The sequence below is a fragment of the Lithobates pipiens genome, unplaced genomic scaffold, assembly GCF_037356315.1.
Source record: "Lithobates pipiens isolate NorthernLeopardFrog02 unplaced genomic scaffold, aLitPip1_a1.2 Scaffold_3, whole genome shotgun sequence".
Classification (NCBI taxonomy): domain Eukaryota; kingdom Metazoa; phylum Chordata; class Amphibia; order Anura; family Ranidae; genus Lithobates; species Lithobates pipiens.
Window position 1 is genome coordinate 205,551,283 of NW_027507790.1, and position 25,473 is coordinate 205,576,755.

The following is a 25,473-nucleotide window of genomic DNA, read 5'->3' on the forward strand; positions in this document are numbered from 1 at the left end:
GATGTCGGGGCCTCGTTCTAAGGTAAGTATATCATAATGAGCTAGTATGCGGTGCATACTAGCTCATTATGCCTTTTGCTTTGCAGGTGTTAAAAAAAAAAATAGCGGGTTTACTACCGCTTTAAAATCACATGTGAATGTTAACGGATAGTAAGGTGCTGTTTAGAGTCATTTTATGTAGCCCCCCGAAAGGGCCCGCTGATTTTGCCACAGGTTGCTCTCCCAGATTACTACAGTAGCAGCCAGGTACACAGCGACAGTCACTCCGGTTCAATGAACAGTCTAGAGGTGCCCTTTTTTAGGTTATTTGCTGAGTAAACTTGGATGGGGCACAGGGAGTTGTGGGATACTCCCTTAACACTGAACAGGACCCAGAGGACACTCTTCACTTTGTCACTAAATCTTAGGACAGTCCCTCTAGAAGAACCCCCGGGAATGAAAAGACGGAGACACCATAGGAAATGTCCTAGGCCAGGCAAGTGTTAGCACTGATGCACAAGGGATAGCAGCTGCAACAGTCACCGGGATCCCTTACTGAAGTCTGTACTCAAAATGTTCCTGGGTACTTGGATGCCTCCTTCCAATATCAGACGGACATTCCTCCATCCAGACCAGAGCCTCAGTGAAATCCTTTGTTCCAGAAATTTTCAAAAAAAAAAAGGCCCCCTAGCTCTAGCATGACTGGAACCTCAACACACATGTAGATGGGCAGCAGCCCTTCAGGCTGGGAACTTCTCCCCCTGGACAAGAACAGGGCAGCACCAGACCCCAGACTATTTTTGCACTCCCCAGCCACCTACTGGGCTCCCTCCCCCAGGGATTGACTGAGGCAACATGAACATTGAGGCTGTGGATTTACCCATTCCCAACTCACTACATTCTGGAATCCTCCAGAAGACGGAGAAACAATAAAACTTGCAGCCAGTGAAGCCCCGAACAGCCTAACGCAATAGCAAACTGCTCCACTGTTTACAAGGCAGCCCAAAATAACTAAATATACCTAATGTTTCTAGCAACTTAGCCAGGAGGGTGCTACTTTATTTGATCTGAAATAGGAACTATAACTTTATCCTATTCAAAATGTCTTTTCTTCAGCTATCATTTTCTAGCCTAGGTCTGAATCTGATAGGCCACATTAAAGCACCATAGATAGTTCATATCCTTTGATAATGTTGATCCTTTTTAAACGGTTTTATAGTTACACAGGTTGAAAAAAAGACAATCTAGTTTAACCAATTTGTTAAAAAATAAATGAATAAACTAGAAAAAAAAACTCTATATACAGAATCCTATACCCACAGCTGATCCAGAGGAAGGTGAAAAAACCCCTATAAAGCATGATCCATGTCCCAGCATGGGGTGGGAGGGTTGAAACTTCCTTATCCCCCTTGTATATTCCCTGCATCAATAATCTCTGTTTTTATTACCATTAAGGCTACATGCCCACAGACGTTTTTACAGCCACTTTTATGAGCTTAAAACACTTCTCCATGTTAGCCTATGGCTTCATGCAGCATGGTGTTTTTGAGCTGTAAGTGGCATAGGCGTTTTTTAAGTTCCAAAAAACAAAACCAAGACCAGTGTATTCTGAGACTCCAGCGCTAGAGCTGTAAAAACACCAAACACCGGTAAAAGGTGTTAAGAGCAATTTAACTGTATACACAGCGTTATGCGTCGTCCAGCGTTTCTCTGTCTCTATTCAAAATCAATGGTTCTCTATGGGAGCTCATTGATTTGATTAGAAGCCGCACCAGAAGTCGGAATCCAGATGATTTAACTTGCGGTGCGACTTGTGTGTGGAGAATCTTGAAGGGGAACCCTGCCAAAATTTTGCGTGAGGTTCCCCCAAGATCCATATCAGACCCTTATCCGAGCATGCAGCCCGGCAGGTCAGGAAAGGGACAATAACAGGCCACATGCCTTCAACATGGAGCGGTTGGTGCTTTGGGGCAAAGGGGACCCCCTCCCCATAGCACCTTGTCCCCATGTTGATGAGGACAAGGGCCTCTTCCCAAAAACCCTTGCCCGGTGGTTGTCGGGGTCTGCGGGTGGGGACTTATCGTGATCTGGAAGCCCCCTTTAACAAGGGGCCCCCCAGATCACAGCCCCCCACCCTAGGTGAATGAGTATGGGGTACATCGTACCCCTATCCATTCACCTAAATAAAAAAGTGTCAAAAATAAACACACTACACAGGTTTTTAAAGTATTTTATTAAGGCAGCTCCGGCTCTTCTCCCTCTTCTGGTGATGTGTTCACTACTCTCTGGTTCTTCTCCCCTCACCAGTTCTTCTCCTCTCTGCGCTGTCCTCTCTCTCCTCTATCTTCTGCTGGGTCTTCTCCCTCTGTTCTTCTTCCGATGTTGACTTGATGCGATCTCCCGGTGTAATACTGGGTTCGCCAACTTGACTTATATTGGCATGGGGCGGAGTCACCTGATGATGTAAGTTAGAGGCAACGCCCCTTGTGACATCATAACCCAAAGAATGATGGGTGATGATGTCACAAGGGGTGTGGCCTCTAACTTAAGTCATCATCAGGACAAACACTGCAGTTTTGGTTATTAAAGCCCCCCAATTCCTTAGCGAAGACTGAGGAGCAGAATAAATTCAATACCTTCACCATCTCCCCGTCCTTTGTAACCAGATGTCCTTCCTCATTCTTTATGGGGCCAATATGGTCTGTCCTCCCTTTTTTTACTGTTTATATAATTAAAGATTTTTTTTGCTCTCCTCCGCTATGTGTCTTTCGTGTTCTGTCTTAGCCGCCCTAATTGCACCCTTACATATCTTGTTGCATTCTTTGTAAAGTCTAAATGTTGATGATTATCCCTCAGCCTAGTATTTTTTGAAGGCCATCTCCTTTGCTTTTTATATGCATTTTCACATTAAAGTTAAGCCATTGAGGACTTTTGTTCACTCTTTTAAATTTATTTTCCAATGGGATGCACTGGCCAATGCCCTTATTTATACTTATACTATCCATGTGGAGGCGTGGTTTAGATATATAGAAGACATATTGATGGTATGGAACGGTACACGAGAGGATTTACAAGCTTTTATACATGCAATGAACAAAAATTTATTTAATCTTTATTTTATAATGCCTTGTAGTGATACTTATATCACATTTCTTGATCTAACTATCACTAAACTGGCAGGTGGATCATTATCGCAAAGAGACCGCTGGAAATACCATTTTACATGCGTCTAGTTCGCATCCAAAATTATTGTGCTGTCCATTCCATGTGGACAGTATCTAAGGCTGAGATGAATTTGCTCTACGGACTCTGACTTTGTCCGGGAGGCAAATTTGTTGAAAAGCCACCTCCTAGATCGAGGATATTCGTCCACCTGTTTGAAAAAAAGCTTTCAAACGTGCACATGGACGTATCAGACAAGAAGTCCTTTTCTCTAACAATATTCCTGATAAGCCACAACCAATTAGTTGACTAATAACAACTTTTAGCAAACACAAAACTATTGAAAAAATTCTACAGAAATACTGGCATCTGTTGCAAATCGACCCCATGAATACACAAACAAAATTTATATTGCCAAATGGAAAAATGTATAGACCTAGCCACTACGCCAATTGTAAAACACACGGAGTAGTCTATTTATTAACTTGCCAGTGTAAATGCTTTTATATTGGTAAAACCAAAATTGAGTTCCACAAGAGAGCAGCACACCACATTATCAGCATGAAGTGTGTGGATCCCGACCTCCCTCTGGGGCAACATGTACGAGGCCATCATGTGGGAAGATTTCCGCGTATTTCATTCACCATTCTCGATCTAGTCCATCCGGATAGTAGAGGTGGTGATAAAATCTTGCTCCAGAGGGAGGTCCGCTGGATTGCTGATTTTAATGCAACCTGCTTTCCAGGACTCAACACCCAATTTAGTTTCCGTCCATTTTTGGACTGTTTTGTTTCAGGAGGATGTGAAAAGGAATAACAATCTCTTTTCTAACATCTTAATCTTCCTTTTGTAATATTTGTAAAACCGCTATTTTGGATAATTTCTGATTTGTTACATTCTGTATGGCCAACTTTTTCTTTGTTTTTGTATTATGAATCTATAAACATTGTGTAATGTTGAACTGGATGATTGAATTACATATATCTGTACATTTGTATGTGTTTGAGTATGTTGACATGCCTATATAATTGCTATAAACATACGCTCAGTACATTTAAATTCACATAGGAATTATTTACAATAATAATATATTTTGTGTTTGTATATCAAATAATGCCGCTGTTATTCAGTGGATGCCGCCTCTTGCCCAGACCATCCCCACCTGGCGCACGGGGGCCCGTTCGTTTTCCCCTCTTTTGAGGGGGATGGCAGGTACTTTTTTGGGTGTTGCATGCTTTGCCAGCCTTAGGGCTGGTTGTGGCATTGCGACCTAATTGCGCCGGTGGGTTTTTTCTGCATGACACTCCCCCCACCGTTACCGCGGTGGGTGGACACCGTGCAGACCTTTCCCTAGGGATCTCCCCATGTTTGCCCCATCAATGTGTCATCTTTCATTTTTGTTTTTCTTTTCCCTTGTTTTTTTTTGTTGCACTATTTCTAATGTCATCTCTGGAGGCTTGTCTGTGAACCTGGTTGCCATAGAGATGTTGAGGGCATGGCTCCATGCTGTAATGGGACGGACGTTCTAGGCTGTTTTCAGTCTATTAGGTGCATTTCGATGATGTCATCGTGCTGATATACGCCATGACACCGTCGCCTTCTCAGCCCATACATACTTTGCTGACACCTGGGATACCAGATCCGCACTGCGCAGGTGCCGACGGCTTTTTATAAGTCAGCGAATGGCGCTTTATGATCAGTGTGGCTGTTGCCTCAAGAACAACCAGTGCTGTTGCTATTATTAATACCTACCTAATTCATTCAACGTAAGTAAAGAGATTTTTTTTCTTCTGTCATTTTTGTCTAGACTCCCCTATAAGTAATGAATGAGGGGGGATAACTTTTGGGAGTATCTTTTTTCCCCCTCAATGCTCAGTTTTCATTTAGAGGAACTACTTTATTGCGTGGGCTGTACCGGTGTGCTGCGTAGAGAATGGTCTTCTCTGTGCATACCAGTGGAGACCGTTCAATATAACAAGTGGGAGCTTATATATTAAAAAATGAAATCTATATTTAACTTTAGTTTTATTATTTTTTAAGGTTTATCCTAAGTACTTTACTATATACAGTACACATATATATATATTTTTAGGGTGCTCCTTGTTGGCTGATACATGGTGGTTGCTTTGGACTTATCCTTGTGTGGGCTGCTCTGGGCGCTCATTGTTCCTTAGTGGACAAACGGCGCAAAGTCTCTCAAGTTTTTTCAAAATAAACTTTTTGAAGGACCAATCTATGCACACATATTCCATACAAGTTCAGCATTGGTATGTATGTTAAACATGTTCAAACACTGCATAATTTTCTCTTTGTCCAAAAATGTCCTTGCTAAGATCATCTTTTGTTCAGAATATATTTATACTCTCCCAAAAATGCCTCTGAAGAAGGGATTATATCCTGAAACATGTCAGGCTATTGGAGGATTTTTTGTATTCATATTCATTTGTGAATTTGTGCAAAAATGGACTGTATGTAAAGAAATCTTCATGCATGGAATGTATTTTATACATATATTTTTAATATATATATTTCAAATAAATTACATTTTAATAAATAAGGTTTTCTCTTGTTCGCCTATAAATTCCCGCTGTACCGGGGGGTACTTCTGTCTCTCTTTTTGAGGGTCCTTATAGAATGCCCTTATTTAATATGCTCTTAAAGCAAACCCATCTCTCTTCCATGTTCTTTATTTCTAAGATTTTATCCCAATTTATATCTTCTAGCAAGGTTTGTAGTTTAGGGAAGTTGGCTCTTTTGAAATTCAGTGTTTTTGTTCCCTTGTTTTTCCTATTTGTGTGATTTATACTGAATCCAATTGACCTGTGATCGCTGTTTCCTAAATTGCCCTATATTTCCACATCCGTGATCAGGTCTGTATTGTTGGTAATCAGTAAATCTAGTAACATTTTATTTGTAGTTGGTGCATCTACCATTTGAACCATGAAATTGTCCTGCAAGGCATTTAGGAACTGGGAGCCTTAGACAAATGCGTGGTTCCCTTCGCCCAGTCTATGTCTGGATAATTAAATTTCCTCATTATGATAACACTTCCCATCCTTACTGCTAATCCAAATTGTGATAAGAGGTCCGTCTCCCACTCCTCCCTCAGGTTAGGGGGCCTATAGCATACTCTGAGTATTATTTTCCCCTTAGCCGCATCCCTTTGGAGCTTTACCCTTAAGGATTCCACATCCTCACTACCTCTCTTATTGATGTCATCTCTCACATTCACTTTTACATTATTCTTGATATATAGGCATACCCCTTTTTTACCCTCTCTATCCCTGCAATAAAGGGAATACCCTAGAATGGTTGCCAGCCATTCATGAGAGCTGTTGAACCAGGTCTCTGAAATTCCCACATCTAAATCCTCTTCGTTCAACAGTATCTCTAGTTCACATATCTTGTCCGCCAGGCTCCTGACATTGGTGAACATGGCACGTAGTTTAGACCAGTCGCATACTGTGCTTTTATTGGGTGTTCCAAGATTGCAAATAGGACTTGGTACTATACTTCGGGTTTATGTGCTTTAGTCAACCTACCACTAATGCCCCCAATACTACCCTCTGAAATACGTTCATTGGTGACTATCTCTATCTCTGGACCCTCCCCTCAGTCGCCTAGTTTAAAAACCCCTCTAACTTTTTGGCCATCTTCACTCCCAGCAGATCTGCACCCTCCTCATTGTAAAGACATCAGAATGAAGTGTGAGAGGAGAAGGCTGTGGAGCGAGGAATAAGGTAAGTAGTAGTAGTAATAAAGTAAGATCTTTTTTTATGGTACTTGAGGAAAAATGAGAATCTAATCCTAGCAGTGCAGAGGTAGTTAAAAGCAACATTTTAAAAGCAGATTATTGTACTACATAGTTGTTGGAAGAGCTAAAACAAAAATGTACAGCCAGATTGTAGAATGCTTGGCGATTTTAACTGCATACAGTCAATTTATTGAGCTTCACCTACTCTGAAATTAGCACCATACACTTTTTAAAGGACACGCCATTATTAAATTACATTATTGAAACACAATTATAAGTAACCAGTTCATGTACATACATTGGACAATGAGCTGCAGTTAGTACCCAGTTTGATTGAATTAAAGTACCAGCACATATTCCTTTTGCTGTAGTCCTTATAAATGCCATGTATGGCCGAGAGTGGGGTATGGCCTCCCTTCCCCCAATGATGTCCAAGCACACATCTAAAATAATACAATTAAGAAAGAAGAACAGCGTTAAACATTTAACAGCATTTGTACCTATAAATGCACAGTATTAGAAAATAAACCAAAAACAGGAACCAAATGATAGCTAACTGGTCAGTACTTCTAACCTAGAATCATGGGCTCAATGCCCACCAGGTATACTGCATGAAGGACTCTGGATGACCGGTACTGCATTTTCCAACAGTAAAATTGTAGTTCTGGCTGCCCATTGCCTGGCAGAGTGATGTACTACTGCTGCCTCGCTCCTGCTCTCTCAGTAAATGCTCTCTCCTGCTCTCTCAACACAATGTACTTTCATCTGATCTCCCTTATTCTTGTGCTGCTGCCCCCCTCCCCCCATCTACAGCCAATCCGGGTACATAATTCCCAGGAAGGATAAGAGCGCAGGTCAGTGTGCAGGGTTTTAAGAGTGGGATTAGAGAGGTCGGTAGCGGGTGGGCACACAAACTAGTGACACCAAACACCAGCCCAGATCAGACTGTGCACTTTTTTATGGGAAGAATCAATCTGGATGTAGACAGTATTGCACTGTATACTATTAGATTCCTTTCACGCTGTTGTGCTTTTGCAATGCATCGAAAGTGCACCATCTATAGAAATCAATGGCAATGCACCAAAAATGCATAAAAAATGCACTGTATTGCATTTTTGGTGAGCTTTTTGAGGTCACATGCCAAATTGTTAAGTACTCGGCACCCAACGGCACCCTAACAACCAAAGACTCATCCCTGCAACAGGCATAAGTAATTGGTTGTTAAGGAGCTGGTACCTGCCCCTTTCCTTTCCTGAACGACCCCCTGTTCGGTACGGACCAGAACTTTCGGAACATTGCGGAAGTTCGGAACAGAATAATGAACCCCATTGAAACCTATGGGACCCGAACTGGAAAAATCAAAAGTGTTAATATTTAAGGCTTATATGCAAGTAGTACAATGGTTATGAGGGTCTGGGTACTGCCCAGCACACCCTACCCAGCACACCCAGGCACACCCAGCACACCCTGTGTGCACGCCTATGGTTGCAGGGTACTCGGGTCCTTAACATCTGATAGATGAAAAAGTGTTTCCTATTGGTTCACTAGATTCTGTACCAAGCGCTAGACATGTGCGTTTAATTTTGTTCCGAATTAAAACTCGGATGAAATTTCATTTTTTGGAAATTCAAATGAATCTGAATTTCCAAATGAAAATAGAATCGTTTTAGAATAGTTACAATAGTTTTCAAATTCAAATTTGAAAACTTTTCGAATTCGAATAGTTTTCCAATTTCCAAAGAGAATAAAATAAAAAATAAAGGAATAGAATAGAATTATTTTTTTCTATTCTATTCCTTTATTCCAGCAATGCTACTATTAAACTCAGGGGCATACCTAAAGCATTTGACAGCCGGGCGGGTTCCTATTTCTGGCACCCCCCCCCCAACAAAATCGCAGTGTGCAAACCTTATCGCTCAAAAAGAAGCAGGAGCTTCTGTTGGGCATTAGCGTCGCACGTTGCGATTTGCCACTATTGTAGCATGATTTATCATGCGAAAATTGCGGCAAAATCACACCGCGATTAGGGAGCCATTAAAGAGGAAGTAAACCCTGATGGGTTTACCTCCTCTTTCATTCCCTGCAAAGGCAAAGCATAATGGACTACATAGAGGATGGTACTGTGGGTGTATAGACAGTAGTAAAAAGTGCCATATCCTAGTAAATGACATTGGATACATAGAGTGAAATCATGGATTTTAAAGGCACCAATATATTTAAAAAAAAACTTTTATTATAACACATTTACAAAATATCTTAAAAGAATATAAAACATGAATACAGACTTATACAAACAATAATCAACACAACCAACTCTAACTGCTGGGCCAGGGTTGGTAGATGTAACAACCACTGGGAATATCCCTTAGCCCTTGTACACACGGTCAGAGAATCCCTCGGGATGTGTCCTATCGGACCGTGTTGTCGGATAATCCGACTGTGTGTGGTATGCATCGGACTGATTCCATTGGAATATCCGTCGGACCCAATTTTCCAACTTGTTGGAAATATTTTCCGACCAACTGGTTTGATCGGACATACTCGATCAAGTGCCACACATGCTCAGATCAAATTCCTACATCAAAGCTATTGGCTACTAGCCTGAACGTAGTCCAATCGTAACGACATTACGTCATCACGTTCTGAATGATCGGATTTTCGACAACTTAGTCCGACCGTGTGTATGCAACAGTTTCAGACAAGATCCGACGGGCAAAATCCAACGGACAAAATCCAACGGATTTGGTTGTGGAAATCTCCGGCTGTGTGTACAGGGGCTTAGCAAAGTGGAAGCTTTTAAGATATTTTGTAAATGTGTTATAATATATTTTTTATATATATATATATATATATATATATATATATATATATATATATATATATATATATATATTAGTGCCTATTCCAGGATTTCTCTCTATGTATCCAATTGCATCTGTTGGTGCCTACCTAGTTCTGGGGCCAATGCCACTTGGCAGAATCAGTGACATGACACCCAACATTTTTCTATGATGGCTGATCTGCTTACCAAGGACTACTGCTGAATTGGTATAAGCAGGGGTTCCCCAGATTAGTTTAAGGTTTGATAAAGGCTAATCTAATGCCGCGTACACACGATCAAACTATCCGGTTGAAAAGTTTTTACCCAAAAGTCCAGTGGACTTAGAAAGTAGTTTTGACTCAAAAACTGTCCGCCGGACTCGCAGTCCGGCGGACAATACGCGGTCGTGTGTGTGCTAGTCTGCCATATGTTTGAAATGAATGGACTTTCCCGCATGGAGAAAAGTCAGTTCATTGTGAATGCGGCTCCAGGTAGCCGGGAATAGCAAAGGAAGTGTTCGGGCGGCGAGATTGACACGTCGCTGGCCCTGTCACCTGGTATGGATTTAAAAGGGAAGCCCTACGCCGAAAAAACAGTGTGGGGGTCCCCCCAAGATCCATATCAGACCCTTATACGAGCACGCTACCCGGCCGGTCAGAAAAGGGGGTGGGGACGAGCGAGCGCCCCCCCTCCTGAGCTGTACCAGGCCGCATGCCCTCAACATGGGGGGGTGCTTTGGGGAAGGGGGGCCGTGCGGCCCCCCACCCCAAAGCACCTTGTCCCCATGTTGATGACGACAAGGGCCTTTTCCCAACAGACCTGGCAGTTGGTTGTCGGGGTCTGCGGGAGGGGGGCTTATCGGAATCAGGGAGCCCCCTTTAATAAGGAGCCCCCAGATCCTGGCCCCCCACCCTATGTAAATGAGTATGGGGTACAATGTACCCCTACCCATTCTTCTGTGAAAAAAATGTAAATAAAACACAACACACAAGGGTTAAAAATAATTTATTGCACAGCTCCAGGGGTCTTCTTCCGTCTTGGGGGTCTTTTCGCTGGGCTCCTCCGCTATCTTCTGCTAGCTCTTTTACTAGCGGAGGAGCCCGGCTTACTTCTTCGTCGCCGCCACCCGGGGGTCTTTTACCGAATTCGGGGGGTCTTGTCCCCCTCTTCAGTTCTTCTTGCCGGGCCTCCACGCCTTCTTCCAGCTCTTTTACAAGAGGTGGCCCGGTCTTCTATCGCTGCCACCTTCTCTTCTTGTTCTTCTTGTTCTTCTTCCTTGAGATGTTGACTCGACGCGCTCTCTGGCCGCAATGACAGGGACGTGGCGTGCGGCGACTTATATAGGGACATCGCCGGGTGATGTCCCCACCCATTATGATGTCACAGTCCCAGAGGAGGGGGAAGAACCAAAGAGGGGGAACAAGACCCCCAAAGAGGGGGACAAGACCCCCGAATTTGGAAGAAGACCCCCAGGCGGCGGCGACGAAGAAGAAAGCCGGGCTCCTCCGCTAGTAAAAGAGCTAGCAGAAGATAGTGGAGGAGTCCGGTGAGAAGACCCCCGGAGCTGTGCAATAAATTATTTTTAACCCTTGTGTGTTGTGTTTTATTTAAATTTTTTTCACAAATGAATGGGAAGGGGTACATTGTACCCCATACTCATTCACATAGGGTGGGGGGCCGGTATCCGGGGACCCCCTTATCAAAGGGGGCTCCTGGACTCCGATAAGCCCCCCTGCCTGCAGACCCCAACAAACCAACGGACAGGGTTGCCGGGAAGAGGCCCTTGTCCTCATCAACATGGGGATAAGGCGCTTTGGGGCGGGGGGGTCGCAGGGCCCCCCTTCCCCAAAGCACCCCCTCATGTTGAGGGCATGCGGCCTGGTACGGCTCAGGGGGGGGGCGCTTGTTTGTCCCCACCCCCTTTCCTGACCGGCTGGGCTGCGTGCTCAGATAACGGTCGTATATGGACCTGGGGGAGACCCCCACGCCGTTTTTTTGGCGTAGGGCTTCCTCTTTAAGTCCATACCAGTTGATGGGGCCAGCGTCGTGTCAATCTCGCTGCCAAAGGCAGCGACATTGACTTCCTTCGCTAGTCCCGGCTACCTGGAGCTGCGTTCAAAATGAACGGACTTTCCTCCGTGTGTGGGCAAGTCCGTTCATTTCAAAAGTACGGCAGATAGTTTGGTGGACTATGTCCTTCAGACCTACTCCGCCGGAAAAGTCCTGTGTGTGGGCAGGTCTGCTCGTTCAGAAATTTGACTCACTTTCCGGCAGTTTGTCTGCCAGACTAAGTCCGCCGGATAGTCTGATCGTGTGTACGCGGCATAAGAAATAAAGGAGGAGGATATCAGCTCCACGCAACAATCACCTTTGCTTTAGTATGCGGCTTGGGTGGACTATGCATGAGGGGGATTTTTTTAGGGTAAACATAGACTTCCCCAGGACCTGAGGACTTCAAAGAAGCAGTGTGCTTATGGGCACTCATTGATCACAGTGAGACTGATCTACAGAAGACAGTGATAAGAGTGACGCCAGACAAATGTGAAGTTTATGCAACTCCAAGCATTAGCAATGCAATGCAAGGGGATGGTGGTGCACAATGTGCTCTCACCTGATCTCCCTTATTGGGGTGCTGCTGCCCCCCCCATCTACAGCCAGCTCGGCTACATACTTCCCAGGAAGGATAAATACATTGTGCTGTCCAAAGAAAAGCCAGCTCCAGCGCGTCAGGGCCCCGTCATGCACCAAGAAACATCCCGCACATGTCAGCCAGCAGCGATCTCCAAAATAGTAATCCAGGCAGAGTACGTGTAGTATGGAGGGTAGTACTAACCGAGTGTAGTACAGAGGAGTAGTCTGATGAACACACACAGGCTCCAATGTATGGGGGGGCACTCATCCCACTCTGGGATCTCCTCTCTGGATCATCCCACACTCCACACCTTAAGTGGAGCCGGCCTGACACCCCCCAATGTGTGGCACCCATGTTGGAACACTCCCCTCCCCCCATCCATTGGTACGCCACTGTTGCACTTATGAACACAAGCTGTATCAATCACTTCAGATAGGAACAGACAAAAAAAGCCAGCCAGCGAATTTCCCAAAAGGCACACAGTGACGCTACCACACCATACGGGCTTTTGGGAAAGGACGGGCTTTTTTGAAATTCGTGGGTCGGCTTTTTTTGTCTGTTCCTATCCGAAGCGATTGATACAGTTTGTGTTCCTAAATGCAATTGAGCGTATTTAATAAAAAATGTTAAGGATTTTACACTATCGGAGGCTTCCCTTCTTTTTGAGTCATCATAGCAATATACACAATAGAAGCATGAAGTCTGGGAGTCCTTAAACATGGTCTAGATGGTCCGTTCCAGGGTGATCTATAGTTCCTGATTAATCCTAAAGATGTGGAAGGAATAAATGTAAACGCTCCCCACTGTTTGCCATCTGGTAAGCACATCTGCATCTCTGTGGTCGGGCATCTCTTTTTCACCTGTATATATGAATCACCATGGTGTTATATTTCAAAGTACCTGAGAGAATTGTTTTCATTGTAATGACCCCTCCGTACAAATGAACTGTTGCAGTGTGGAAGTCATTTCCTGAAAGTTTATTTACTGTTGAGGACATTCATGTTTGAGATTATCAGTCACCAAAAACAGTTTTTATTGTATAGGGGTGATTTTTTGAAATTTTATTTTTATTTTTATTTTTTGGCGCAGCTGGTTTTCTTCACCTTGCTTTAGCAGTGTGTGTGGGGTCATTGTCCTGTTGGAAGGTGAATCTCCGTCCTAACCTCAAATCACACAGTGTGGTACAGGCTTTGCTCAAGAATATCCCACCATCCATCTATCCCTCAACTCTGACCAGTTTCCCAGTCCCGACTGCTCAAAAACAGCAGTCGGGGATTGGTGTTTTTTGGTTGATGTGATGCGTTGGGTTTGTGCCAGACATAGCATTTTCCTTGATGGCCAAAAAGTTAAATTTTAGTCTCATCGGACCAGAGCACCTTCCTGCATACATTTTTGGAGTCTCCCCCTTACCTCATTTTAAGTCCCAACTCTTTTCCTTTCTGTCTCCCACTTGACTTTTCACAAACTCAAAATGTGCCATTTTGTTTTTTGCTGAAAGTAATGGCTTTCTTATGGACACTCTGCAATAAAGCCAAACTCTATGGAGAGTATGGCTTATTGTCGTCCAGGGTTACCTTAGGTCTCTGTGCTGCCTCTCTGATTAATGCCCTCCGGTCTGTGAGTTTTGGTGTGCGGCCGTCTCTTGGCAGGTTTACTGTTGTGCCATGTTCTTTCCATTTGGTTATTATAGATTTGATGGTGCTCCTAGAGATCATCAAAGATTTGGATAATTTTTTATAACCTAACCCTGACTTGTACTTCTCAACACCATTGTCCCTTACTTGTTTGGAGAGTTCCTTGGTCTTCATGGCAGTGTTTGGTTAGTGGTGCCTCTTGCTTAGGTGCTGCACTCTCTGGGGCCTTTCAAAAAGGTGTGTATATGTAATGACAGATCATGTGACACTTAGATTGCACACATGTGGACATAATTTCACTAATTATGTGACTTCTGAAGGTAATTGGTTGCATCAGAGCTTTTTATGGGCTTCATAACAAAGGGGGTGAATACATACACACATGCCAATTATAAGTTTTTAATTTCTGAAAAATAGTTTATGTATATATTTTTCTCATTTTACTTCACCAACTTAGACTATTGTGTTTTGATCCATCACATATAATTCAGAATAAAAAAAACATTGAACTAAAGGCTATAATGTAACAAAATAGGTAAAAAAAAGCCGGGGGGTGAATACTTTTGCAAGGCACTATATTTTGTTTGTAACCTGGGACTGCCTGTATACGTATCATCCTCACATTGTTTCCTATATTTATCAGAATCATCTCATATAAGGTTATTTACATCTTGACACATAGTAAATAATAATAACATAATAAGCCAGGTTAGGACAAGTAAAATGAAGGGACTTGTTATGTGCATACAGACCCCAATGATGAAAATATTACCATGGTGTTACATTTATTAAATTAAAAAAAAACATATTTAAATGCACTTATGTATATCTTGACTTTCTTCTGATATTTCCATTTTTGTAATTTCATATATGCAGCACGCATAACTACTTACAAACCCATTTATTGGTCATAACTCTATTGCACATGATTTTGATACAACAATAATGTCTGACATGTATAATTCTATGTACAAATACAATCTTTTGCTCTGTATATTTGAAAACTCTTAATAAAAATAATCTGATTTAAAAAAAAAAATGTACTTACGGCCATGAATGAACAAGATAAAAGTAAAAGCAGACAGTGACAGGAAAAGTTTCATGATGACTAGATTGATGCCTTTCTGGTGTGGTTAGTGCACACAGAAGTTAGTGGGCAAGACTTTCAAGTCTCTTACAACTCTGCCAACCACAAAAGAACATGATACAGTTGCAATGATTGGTCATGTACAATAATGACATAGCTAAGCAATATGTTAAATATATATTAATATAAATTTAAAAGAGAAGGATAAAAATGTTTCCTTTGTTCAGTGCTATATAGGCGTATGTCAAGGTCTAGGACCCAGGTTCAGAAAGAGCAGCAAACATACTTTTCTTTACATTCTTTACTTTACTTTTCTTTACTTTTCTTTACAGCAACAGGGGTGAGGGTGATGGGGAGTCTGGGGACTACAAAGACTACTTGCAAGAGTCTGCAGTTCAGCCAACAAAGCTGTCACCCTCATGGGCTGCAGAGCCCAATATGAGCTTTGCAGGTGAAACAGGTAGCTTGATGCCTCAAATAGTCCATGCAGATGTAAATTATTACAATAATCACAGAACATTGGTATGCTAAAAGGCATTAAGGCTGGGTTCACACTGCTGCGGCTACGAGAACCGGATGTGATTCGCACCGCACTGCAGTGCAAATCACATCCGATCTCTGTGCGATGCGAGTTCAGCCATACAGATAGTATGGCTGAATTCGCATCGCACCCGCCCCAAACTCGCACAGGACCCTTTTTTTGGTCCGCAGCAGAATCGGATCGCATGGGTGTTCACACCATGCGATCCGATTCCTGTCCGAGTTTGCAGATCGCACTGCGATACGCGAACTGATCTGGGGGTGTCATTAACGTTTCACTGACACTCCCAGCAGTTCGCATAGGGCAGTGTGAACTGCCGGCGGGAGGTATGCGATGCGGGAACCCTCCGCGGATTTGCAGCGTTTCCGCATCGCTGCAGTGTGAACCCAGCCTAAGCCTGTACAAAAATGTTTATAGTTGCCAGGAGAATATTATTTCTGGATTTGGCAATTTAACTCCAAAGTTGATAAAATGCAGCTGAGCAACTTCAGATTCACATTCAGAATCCTTTACTAATTCCAAAGGGAAATGATTGTGATACAGCTACATTCAACAAAGACAACACAAGATCACAATAATGAACAGAGCAAACCACAATGACACAATAAAATTACAAATAGCAATTAATACAAATACAATTATACTCTAATAAAACACCCATACTATTAAAATACAACATATTACAAAAATAACACAGATTGAAAACAGAAAATCAATAATACACTGCTTTCTCTAACATCAACCCAAACAGTAATTAACATAATATCAACATACTATAAAAACTACATAAAATCCTGATCATAAACCAGATTAAATCTAAAACATAGCCCTTGTACACACAGTCGGAGAATCCATCGGAATGTGTCCTATCGGACCGTGTCGTCGGATAATCCGACTGTGTGTGGTATGCATCGGACTGATTCCGCCGGAATATCCGTCGGACCCAATTTTCCAAACATGTTGGAAATATTTCCCGGCCAACTGGTTCAATCGGACGTACTCCGATCATGTGTAGAGAATTTTGATCGGACCAAGTGCCACGCATGCTCAGATCAAATTCCTACATCAAAGCTATTGGCTACTAGCCTGAACGTAGTCCCATCGTAACGAAATTACGTCATCGCGTTCTGAATGATCGGATTTTTCGACAACTTAGTCCGACCGTGTGTATGCAACAGTTTCAGACAAGATCCGAAAGACAAAATCCGACGGACAAGATCCGACGGATTTGGTTGCCAAAATCTCTGAACGTGTGTACAGGGGCTTAGGCCTCATGCACACTGGACGTTAAATTAACATTATAAAAACACCAGTAGCTTTGCAGTGAGTTTTTTTTAAAGTTTATCAACGTTTTTGCAATATCGTTTTTCTGCGTTAGTGCTTTTTTTTTATCTATTTTTTTTTCTTTCATTTTTTTTCAATAGATCAAAAACGTTACAGCTGAAAAAAAACTGTTAAACTCCTCTCAGAACCCACTAGTTTTGGCTTTTTTTAAAGCCAAAAAACACCCCAGCCAAAAACTGCTGATAACAGCCTATGGACACATAGGATAAGATGATGGGGTGTTTATTGACTGTAGAAAAAAATGTCTGACACCAAAAACAGCCACTGTAAAAACTTCCAAAAACATACAGTGTGCATGAGGCCTTAAAGTTACCTATATATTTTTGATGATCATTGCCTGTTCCTGCTGATTTTAGCAGGAGCAGCTGACAATCAAAATATTTCAGGAATCGCTGGGTGAACCCCAATTTTGGTCTTTCTCTACTCACATGAGACCTACCTTGGGTTTCCCTTATAAGCACAGAATACTGTATATCGAATATTGTATGGTGATTTTATTTGCATTTGTGATGTTTATCATTTATATTTATTATGATATGAAGTTTGCATTTACCGTATATACTCGAGTATAAGCCGAGATTTTCAGCCTCTTTTTTGAGGCTGAAAGTGCCCCCTCGGCTTATACTCGAGTCGCCGCTGTCTGACTGCTCGATCAGCGTATCGAGCAGACAGACGGCGGACATTAATTTTCAAAAGCCGCGCCTCCTTCTCCGCCTCCGCCTGTGATAGGCGGAACACTGAATTTCCCAGCAGTCAGTGTTCCGCCTATCACGGACATCCGCTCATTCTCATACTACGGACGAGTATGAGAGGATGTCTGTGATAGGCGGAACACAGGCTGCTGGGAAATTGAGTGTTCCGCCTATCACAGGCGGAGGCGGAATTTTGAATTGTAGAATGGCCGCCGAGAAGAGCGGCGATCCATCGGCACGGGACGGAGGAGGCACGGCACGGCACGGGACGGAGGAGACACGGGACGGAGGAGGCACGGCACGGGGGAGGCACGGCACGGGACGGAGGAGGCACGGCACGGGACGGAGGAGGCTCGGGACGACGGCGGCTCGGGACGGAGGCTTGGGACACAGGTAGGCTGGACACACACACAAGGCTGCACGGACACACACACACACACACACACACACACACACACACACACACACACACACACACACACACACACAGGGATGGATGGATGGATGGATGGATACACACACACACACACACACACACAGGGATGGATGGATGGATACACACACACACACACACACACACACACAGGGATGGATGGATGGATGGATGGATACACACACACACACACACACACACACACACAGGGATGGATGGATGGATGGATACACACACAGGGATGGATGGATGGATGGACACACACACACAGGGATGGATGGACGGACACACACACAGGGATGGACGGACACACAGGGATGGACAGCCATGTCTCACCCTCGGCTTATACACGAGTCAATAAGTTTTCCAGTTTTTTGGGGGTAAATTGGGGGCCTCGGCTTATACTCGGGTCGGCCTATACTCGAGTATATACGGTATGTTGAATTTTTTTCTTGTATACATGGTTTTGTATACAAACATAACAGATGTCTTGATCAAGTTTGATCCTCTTCTGGAACACTAAACCTTTAGGCCTCTGGACATTTTTACCACTGCTTATAGGGGCGTCTGACGTTTTTTCCCTGCCTCTAATTGCTTCTCCATGTCAGCCTACATATGTATCCATGTACATACAGTGGTGTGAAAAAGTGTTTGCCCCCTTCCTCATTTCCTGTTCCTTTGCATGTTTGTCACACTTAAGTGTTTCGGAACATCAAACCAATTTAAACAATAGTCAAGGACAACACAAGTAAACACAAAATGCAATTTGTAAATGAAGGTGTTTATTATTAAAGGTGAAAAAAAATCCAAACCATCATGGCCCTGTGTGAAAAAGTGATTGCCCCCTAAACCTAAAAACTGGTTGGGCCACCCTTAGCAGCAACAACTGCAACCAAGCGTTTGCGATAACGTGCAATGAGGCTTTTACAGCATCCTGGAGGAATTTTGGCCCACTCATCTTTGCAGAATTGTCCTAATTCAGTTACATTAGAGGGTTTTCGAGCATGAACGGCCTTTTTAAGGTCATACCACAACATCTCAATAGGATTCAGGTCAGGACTTTGGCTAGGCCACTCCAAAGTCTTCATTTTGTTTTTCTTCAGCCATTCAGTGGTGGACTTGCTGGTGTGTTTAGGATCATTGTCCTGCTGCAGAACCCAAGTTCGTTTCAGCTTGAGTACACGAACAGATGGTCGGACATTCTCCTTCAGGATCTCTTGGTAGACAGCAGAATTCATAGTTCCTTTTATCACGGCAAGTCTTCCAGGTCCTGAAGCAGCAAAACAGCCCCAGACCATCACACTACCACCACCATATTTTACTGTTGGTATAATGTTCTTTTTATGAAATGCAGTGTTCCTTCTACGCCAGATATACTTGGACACACACCTTCCAAAGAGTTCCACTTTTGTCTCATCGGTCCACAGAATGTTGTCCCAAAAGTCTTGGGGATCATCAAGATGTGTTGTGGAGAAATTGAGACGAGCTTTGATGTTCTTTTTGCTCAGCAGTGGTTTTCTCCTTGGAACTCTGCCATGCAGGCCATTTTTGCCCAGTCTTTTCCTGATGGTGGAGGCATGAACGCTGACCTTAACTGAGGCAAGTGAGGCCTGCAGTTCCTTGGACGTTGTTGTGGGGTCTTTTGTGACCTCTTGGATGAGTCGTCGCTGCGCTCTTGGGGTAATTTTGGGCGGCCGGCCACTCCTGGGAAGGTTCACCACTGTTCCATGTCTTCGCCATTTGTGGATAATGGCTCTCACTGTGGTTTGCTGGATTCCCAAAGCTTTGGAAATGGCTTTATAACCCTTTCCAGACTGATAGATCTCAATTACTTTCTTTCTCAATTGTTCCTGAATTTCTTTGGGTCTCGGCATGATGTGTAGCTTTTAAGGATCTTCTGGTGGACCTTACTGTGTCAAGCAGCTCCTATTTAAGTGATGCCTTGATTGTGAACAGGTGTGGCAATAATCAGGCCTGGGTGTGGCTAGAGAAATTGAACTCAGGTGTGGACAACCACAGTTATAGTATGTTTTAACAAGGGGGGCAATCACTTTTTCACACAGGGCCATGATGGTTTGGATTTTTTTTCACCTTTAATAATAAACACCTTCATTTACAAATTGCATTTTGTGTTTACTTGTGTTGTCCTTGACTATTGTTTAAATTGGTTTGATGTTCCGAAACACTTAAGTGTGACAAACATGCAAAGGAACAGAAAATGAGGAAGGGGGCAAACACTGTTTCACACCACTGTAGGCTTTTAGCAACACTTAGTGGCAGGAGCTTTTAGGCCAGGAAAAAGACTCCATTGCCATTGCATTCAGAAGCAGCAGAGCTTGGGCAGAAAAAATGTGTGACACTGCTAAAAGCTGCTAAACGCACCTAAATGCTATGGCCTTAGCAGCAATTCATTTCAATGGCCATAATAAATGATTTAATCTGGCCATTGAAATGAATTAATGATTGATGCCTGTAACAGCATCTAAAAGCTTGTAAAAGCTTTAGACACTTTTACAAACATCAGGCATTTGTTCTGCAAAAACACTGCTGACTTTTAGGAGAGTAAAAAAAAACATCCTGTGTGCATGATACCATTATATTATTATACCATTAGCATGGTTTTAATAGCAATATACAACTGTTATGCTATGCATTTTTGCGTCAGGAATTGCCTAAAAGATTAATTATTTTAAGTAATTTTTGAGTAATTTTAGACCAGTAGAATTTCTTTGGAATAACACATAGGGGGTTATTTACTAAAAGGGGGACATGCAAAGAAAATAAAAAACAACATTTTAGCTTGCACATGATTGGATGATAAAATCAGCAGAGCTTCCACTCATTTCAGATCTACCCCTTAGATTTAAAGTGACTGAACTTCCAAGTGCACTTTCAGTGCAAAGTGGATTTGCCTTTTGTAAATAACCCCCATAATCTATCGATGTGAATACAGACTGGATATGGAAACGTATTAATATGTTTTCACAATAAACAGTTAGATTAGTGGATGAACATTGACAACATAACAAAATCATATATAATACTCGATAATATACTGTATGCACTGTATCTCACAAAAGTGGGTACATCCCTCACAGTTTTGTAAATATTTTATTATATCTTTTCATGTGACAACACTGAAGAAATGACACTTTGCTCACAAGTAGTGAGTGTACAGCTTGTATAACAGTGTACATTTTCTGTCCCCTCAAACTAATTCAACACACAGCCATTAATGTCTAGACCTCTGGCAACAAAAGTGAGTACACCCCTAAGTGAAAATGTCCAAATTGGGCCCAATTAGCCATTTTCCCTTCCCGGTGTCATGTGACTCTTTAGTGTTACAAGGTCTCAGGTGTGAATGGGGAGCAGGTGTGTTAAATTTTCTCTTATTGCTCTCACTCTCTCATACTGGAAGTTCAATATGGCACCTCGTGGCAAAGAACTCTCTGAGGATCTGAAAATAAAGAATTGTTGCTCTACATAAAGATGGTCTAGGCTATAATAAGATTGCCAAGACCCTGGAACTCAGCTGCAGCATGGTGGCCAAGACCATACAGCAGTTTAACAGGACAGGTTCCACTCAAAACAGGCCTCGCCATGGTCGACTAAAGAAGTTGAGTGCAGGTGCTCAGTGTCATATCCAGAGGTTGTCTTTGGGAAATAGACATATGAGTGCTGCAAGCATTGCTGTAGAGGTTGAAGGGGGGGGGGGGGGGGGGGTCAGCCTGTCAGTGCTCAGACCATACACTGCACACTGCATCAAATTGGTCTGCATGGCTGTCATCCCAGAGGGAAGCCTCTTCTAAAGATGATGCACAAGAAAGCCCACAAACTGTTTGCTGAAGACAAGCAGACTGAGGACATGGATTACTGGAACCATGTCCTGTGGTCTGATGAGACCAAGATAAACGTATTTGGTTCAGATGGTGTCAAGCGTGTATGGCGGCAACCAGTTGAGGAGTAGAAAGACAAGTGTGTCTTGCCTACAGTCAAGCATGGTGGTGGGAGTGTCATTATTTGGGGCTGCATGAGTGCTACCGACACTGAGGAGCTACAGTTCATTGAGGGAACCATGAATGTCATGAATTGTACTGTGACATACTGAAGCAGAGCATGATAACCTTCATTCGGAGACTGGGCCGCAGGGCAGTATTCCAACATGATAACGACCCAAAACACACCTCCAAGGTGACCACCGCCTTGCTAAAGAAGCTGAGGGTAAAGGTGATGGACTGGCCAAGCATGTCTCCAGACCCAAACCCTATTGAATATCTGTGGGGCATCCTCAAACGGAAGGTGGAGGAGCGCAAGGTCTCTAACATCCACCAGCTTTGTGATGTTGTCATGTGTGGAAGAGGACTCCAGTGATAACCTGTGAAGCTCTGGTAAATTCCATGCCGAAGAGGGTTAAGGCAGTGCTGGAAAATAATGGTGGCCACACACAATATTGACACTTTGGGCCCAATTTGGACATTTTCACTTAGGAGTGTACTCACTTTTGTTGCCAGCGGTTTAGACATTAATGGCCGTGTGTTGAGTTATTTTGAGGGGACAGCAAATTTACACTGTTATATAAGCTGTACACTCACTACTTTACATTGTAGCAAAGGGGGTCATTTACTATAGCGTAGCAGGCGCTAATGCACGCAAATTTGCTGCAATTAGCGCTAATTAGTGCCAATTGCCGTGAATTTGCGCTAAAACAATATTCACTGTAGCGCTGGTGAGAAAATACTCCAAAAATTCTAATTTATCATAGTTCCCTAAAACCAAATAGCGCCCAAACCCTTACTCTGCTAAAACCTGGGGAATTGCACATGGAAATAATGTTTAGAGCATGATATAATTGCCCAAATGGTACTGAAATATGCGGTATATTATTTAAAGATAACCTGCCTTTAAACTGTGTGAAAAAATGATTTCTACACGGAAATATCTTTAAAAGTCTGAGAAGTGAAAAATTCCCCGTTTTAGACAACTAGGTGCCAACACAACTGAGCATGCTCAGACCTGCAAATATCTCTCATTTTAACTCCAGTGTCTTTTTTACTCAACGCTGTAGTAAATACTGAAATGAGAGCTAATTAGAGAGCATTTTTTGGAAGTGAAAATCTGCTCTATTATAGTCCAATGCAAGTTTTAGCCATTGATTCTAATGGGACAATTGTAACTTTCACAAATTTGAGCCCAAAAAATGTGATATGTACCAACATCAGAAATCAAAATGTAATTTCCAAAAATGTGAGGGTAATATTCTACTCTCACCCACAAAAATCCACCAAATATCACAGAATAAATCAAGAAGAATAACTCTTGTGTAATGTAATTCCATCACCTGTCCAAAGAAATGCAGTATTTATGTGCATTTATGTGTAGGATGTGCCCACATGTGGTAGCTCCGTGTCTTAGAGGTCAGAACTTCTGATTAGCATCCTTGAGTGTCTGGGTTCACATCCCAAACATGCTGCTTCATGTAGAGCCGTTGTTTCATCTCCCAGGTCCTATAACAACTATGTCTAAATGTAGAATTTATGTGTAGGAGGGTTCCACCACCGTTGTAAATCTTGCCAGATAGACTATTTAGCCAAAAGTATTGGGACAGCATGAACTTTAATGGCAGCCCAGTCTTAGTTCGTAGGGTTAAAATTTGATTTGGCCCACCCTTTGCAGCTAAAACAGCTTCTGGGAAGACTGTCCACAAGATTTAGGCTGGGTTCACACTGCAGCGATGTGGGAACGCCGCAAATCCGCGGCGGGTTCCCACATCGCATGCCTCCCGGTGACAGTTCACACTGCCCTATGCGAACTGCTGGGAGTGTCAGTAAAACGTTAATGACACCCCCAGATCAATTCGCATATCGCAGTGCGATCTGCAAACTCGGACAGGAATCGGATCTCATGGTGTGAACACCCATGCGATCCAATTCTGCTGCGGACCAAAAAAAGGGTCCTGTGTGAGTTTTGGGCGGGTGCGATGCAAATTCAGCCATACTATCTGTGTGGCTGAACTCGCATCGCACAGAGATCGGATGTGATTTGCACTGCAGTGCGGTGCGAATCACATCCGGTTCTTGTAGCCACAGCAGTGTGAACCCAGCCTTAAGCCTCATACACACAATCAGGCTTTGTATAAACTTTCCTGTGGATTTTTGTACAAAGGGCGTCGGCCGAGAACTTGTATTGCATACACACGGCAGGACTTTTTCAGCCAACTTTCACCAAATCATGTGGTTTTTCTGCTCTTTACCGCCACCTTTGGTCAACTTCTGTATTGTCTGATCTTTTGCATTGGTTCTGAGCATGCCTGTTTGTACTTTGTACAAAAGTCCTATGGTTTTCTGTACACACGACCTCCATCTGACTTTTGTTGCCAGAAAGTTTGTCCATTCGCACAGCCAACAAAAGTCAGATGAAAAACGAAAAAGTTTGTCCGATGGAGCGTACACACGGTCGGATGTTGCTTCAAAACAGCTAATTTGCATGTTTGTTGTCAAAAAGGCCGATCGTGTGTATGGGCCTTTAGTGTGTCTATGGGGATGATTGACCATTCTTCCAGAAGTGCATTTGTGAGGCCAGGCACTGATGTTGGATGAGAAGGCCTGGCTTGCAGTCTCTGCTCTAATGTTCTATTGGGTTGAGGTCAGGACTCTGTGCAGGCCAGTCCAGTTTCTCCACCCCAAACTTGCTCATCCATGTCTTTATCGACCTTGCTTTGTGCACTGGTGTTGCAGTCATGTTGGAAGAGGAAGGGGCCATCCCCAAACTGTTCCCACAAAGTTGGGAGCATGAAATTGTCTAAAATGTCTTGGTATGATGACACTTTAAGAGTTTCCTTCACTGGAACTAAGGGGCCAAGCCCAACCCTTGAAAAACAACCCCACACTATAATCTCCCCTCCAGGGTCGGACTGGCCTACGGGGTTTCCCGGTAAGCCGCCTGCCTTGGGGCCGCTTTTAGTTGCGGCTGCATTTGTGCTCTCTCCTATGGATCACAGCGCTGGCTGGCTCTGTGTTCGGCGGCCGCTCTGTAACACGGCCCCGTCCCCCCGACCTGTTTGTGTGATAGTAGAGAGAATCAACGCTCTGCCTATCACATGAGCCAGTCTGGGGGGGGGGGGGGGCGAGGCCGTGTTACAGAGCGGCCGCCGAACACAGAGCCAGCCAGCGTTGTGATCAAGAGGATGACATACAGTCCGCCCTGTGTGCCTGAATAGCAGGATCAGCAGGGGGCTGCATATAGAGGAAATTAGCTTTCTAGGGAGAGGAAGAGAATCAAGCATTCAGAGGCTGCATGGAGGAATATAGAAAGCTTATTTCCTCGATATGCAGCCCCCTGCTGATCCTCCTATCCAAATTCTTTTACTGCCCCCCCCCCCGCAGTTCACCTTGTGC

General features: G+C 43.4%; 1 protein-coding gene across 1 annotated transcript in view; it reads right to left on the minus strand.

The window, feature by feature from the left end:
* The window catches only part of LOC143940916 (granzyme A-like), a 30,082-nt gene extending 14,942 nt beyond the window's left edge, over window positions 1–15,140 (minus strand). Inside the window, exons 1-2 of the mRNA XM_077462737.1 lie at window positions 15,031–15,140; window positions 7,194–7,338 (exon numbers count right to left, since the gene is read on the minus strand). Of these exons, the coding sequence (XP_077318863.1) occupies window positions 7,194–7,338; window positions 15,031–15,085 (200 nt within the window). The 5' untranslated portion in view covers window positions 15,086–15,140. The remainder of the gene's footprint in view (window positions 1–7,193; window positions 7,339–15,030) is intronic.
* Window positions 15,141–25,473: the final 10,333 nt, after the last annotated feature.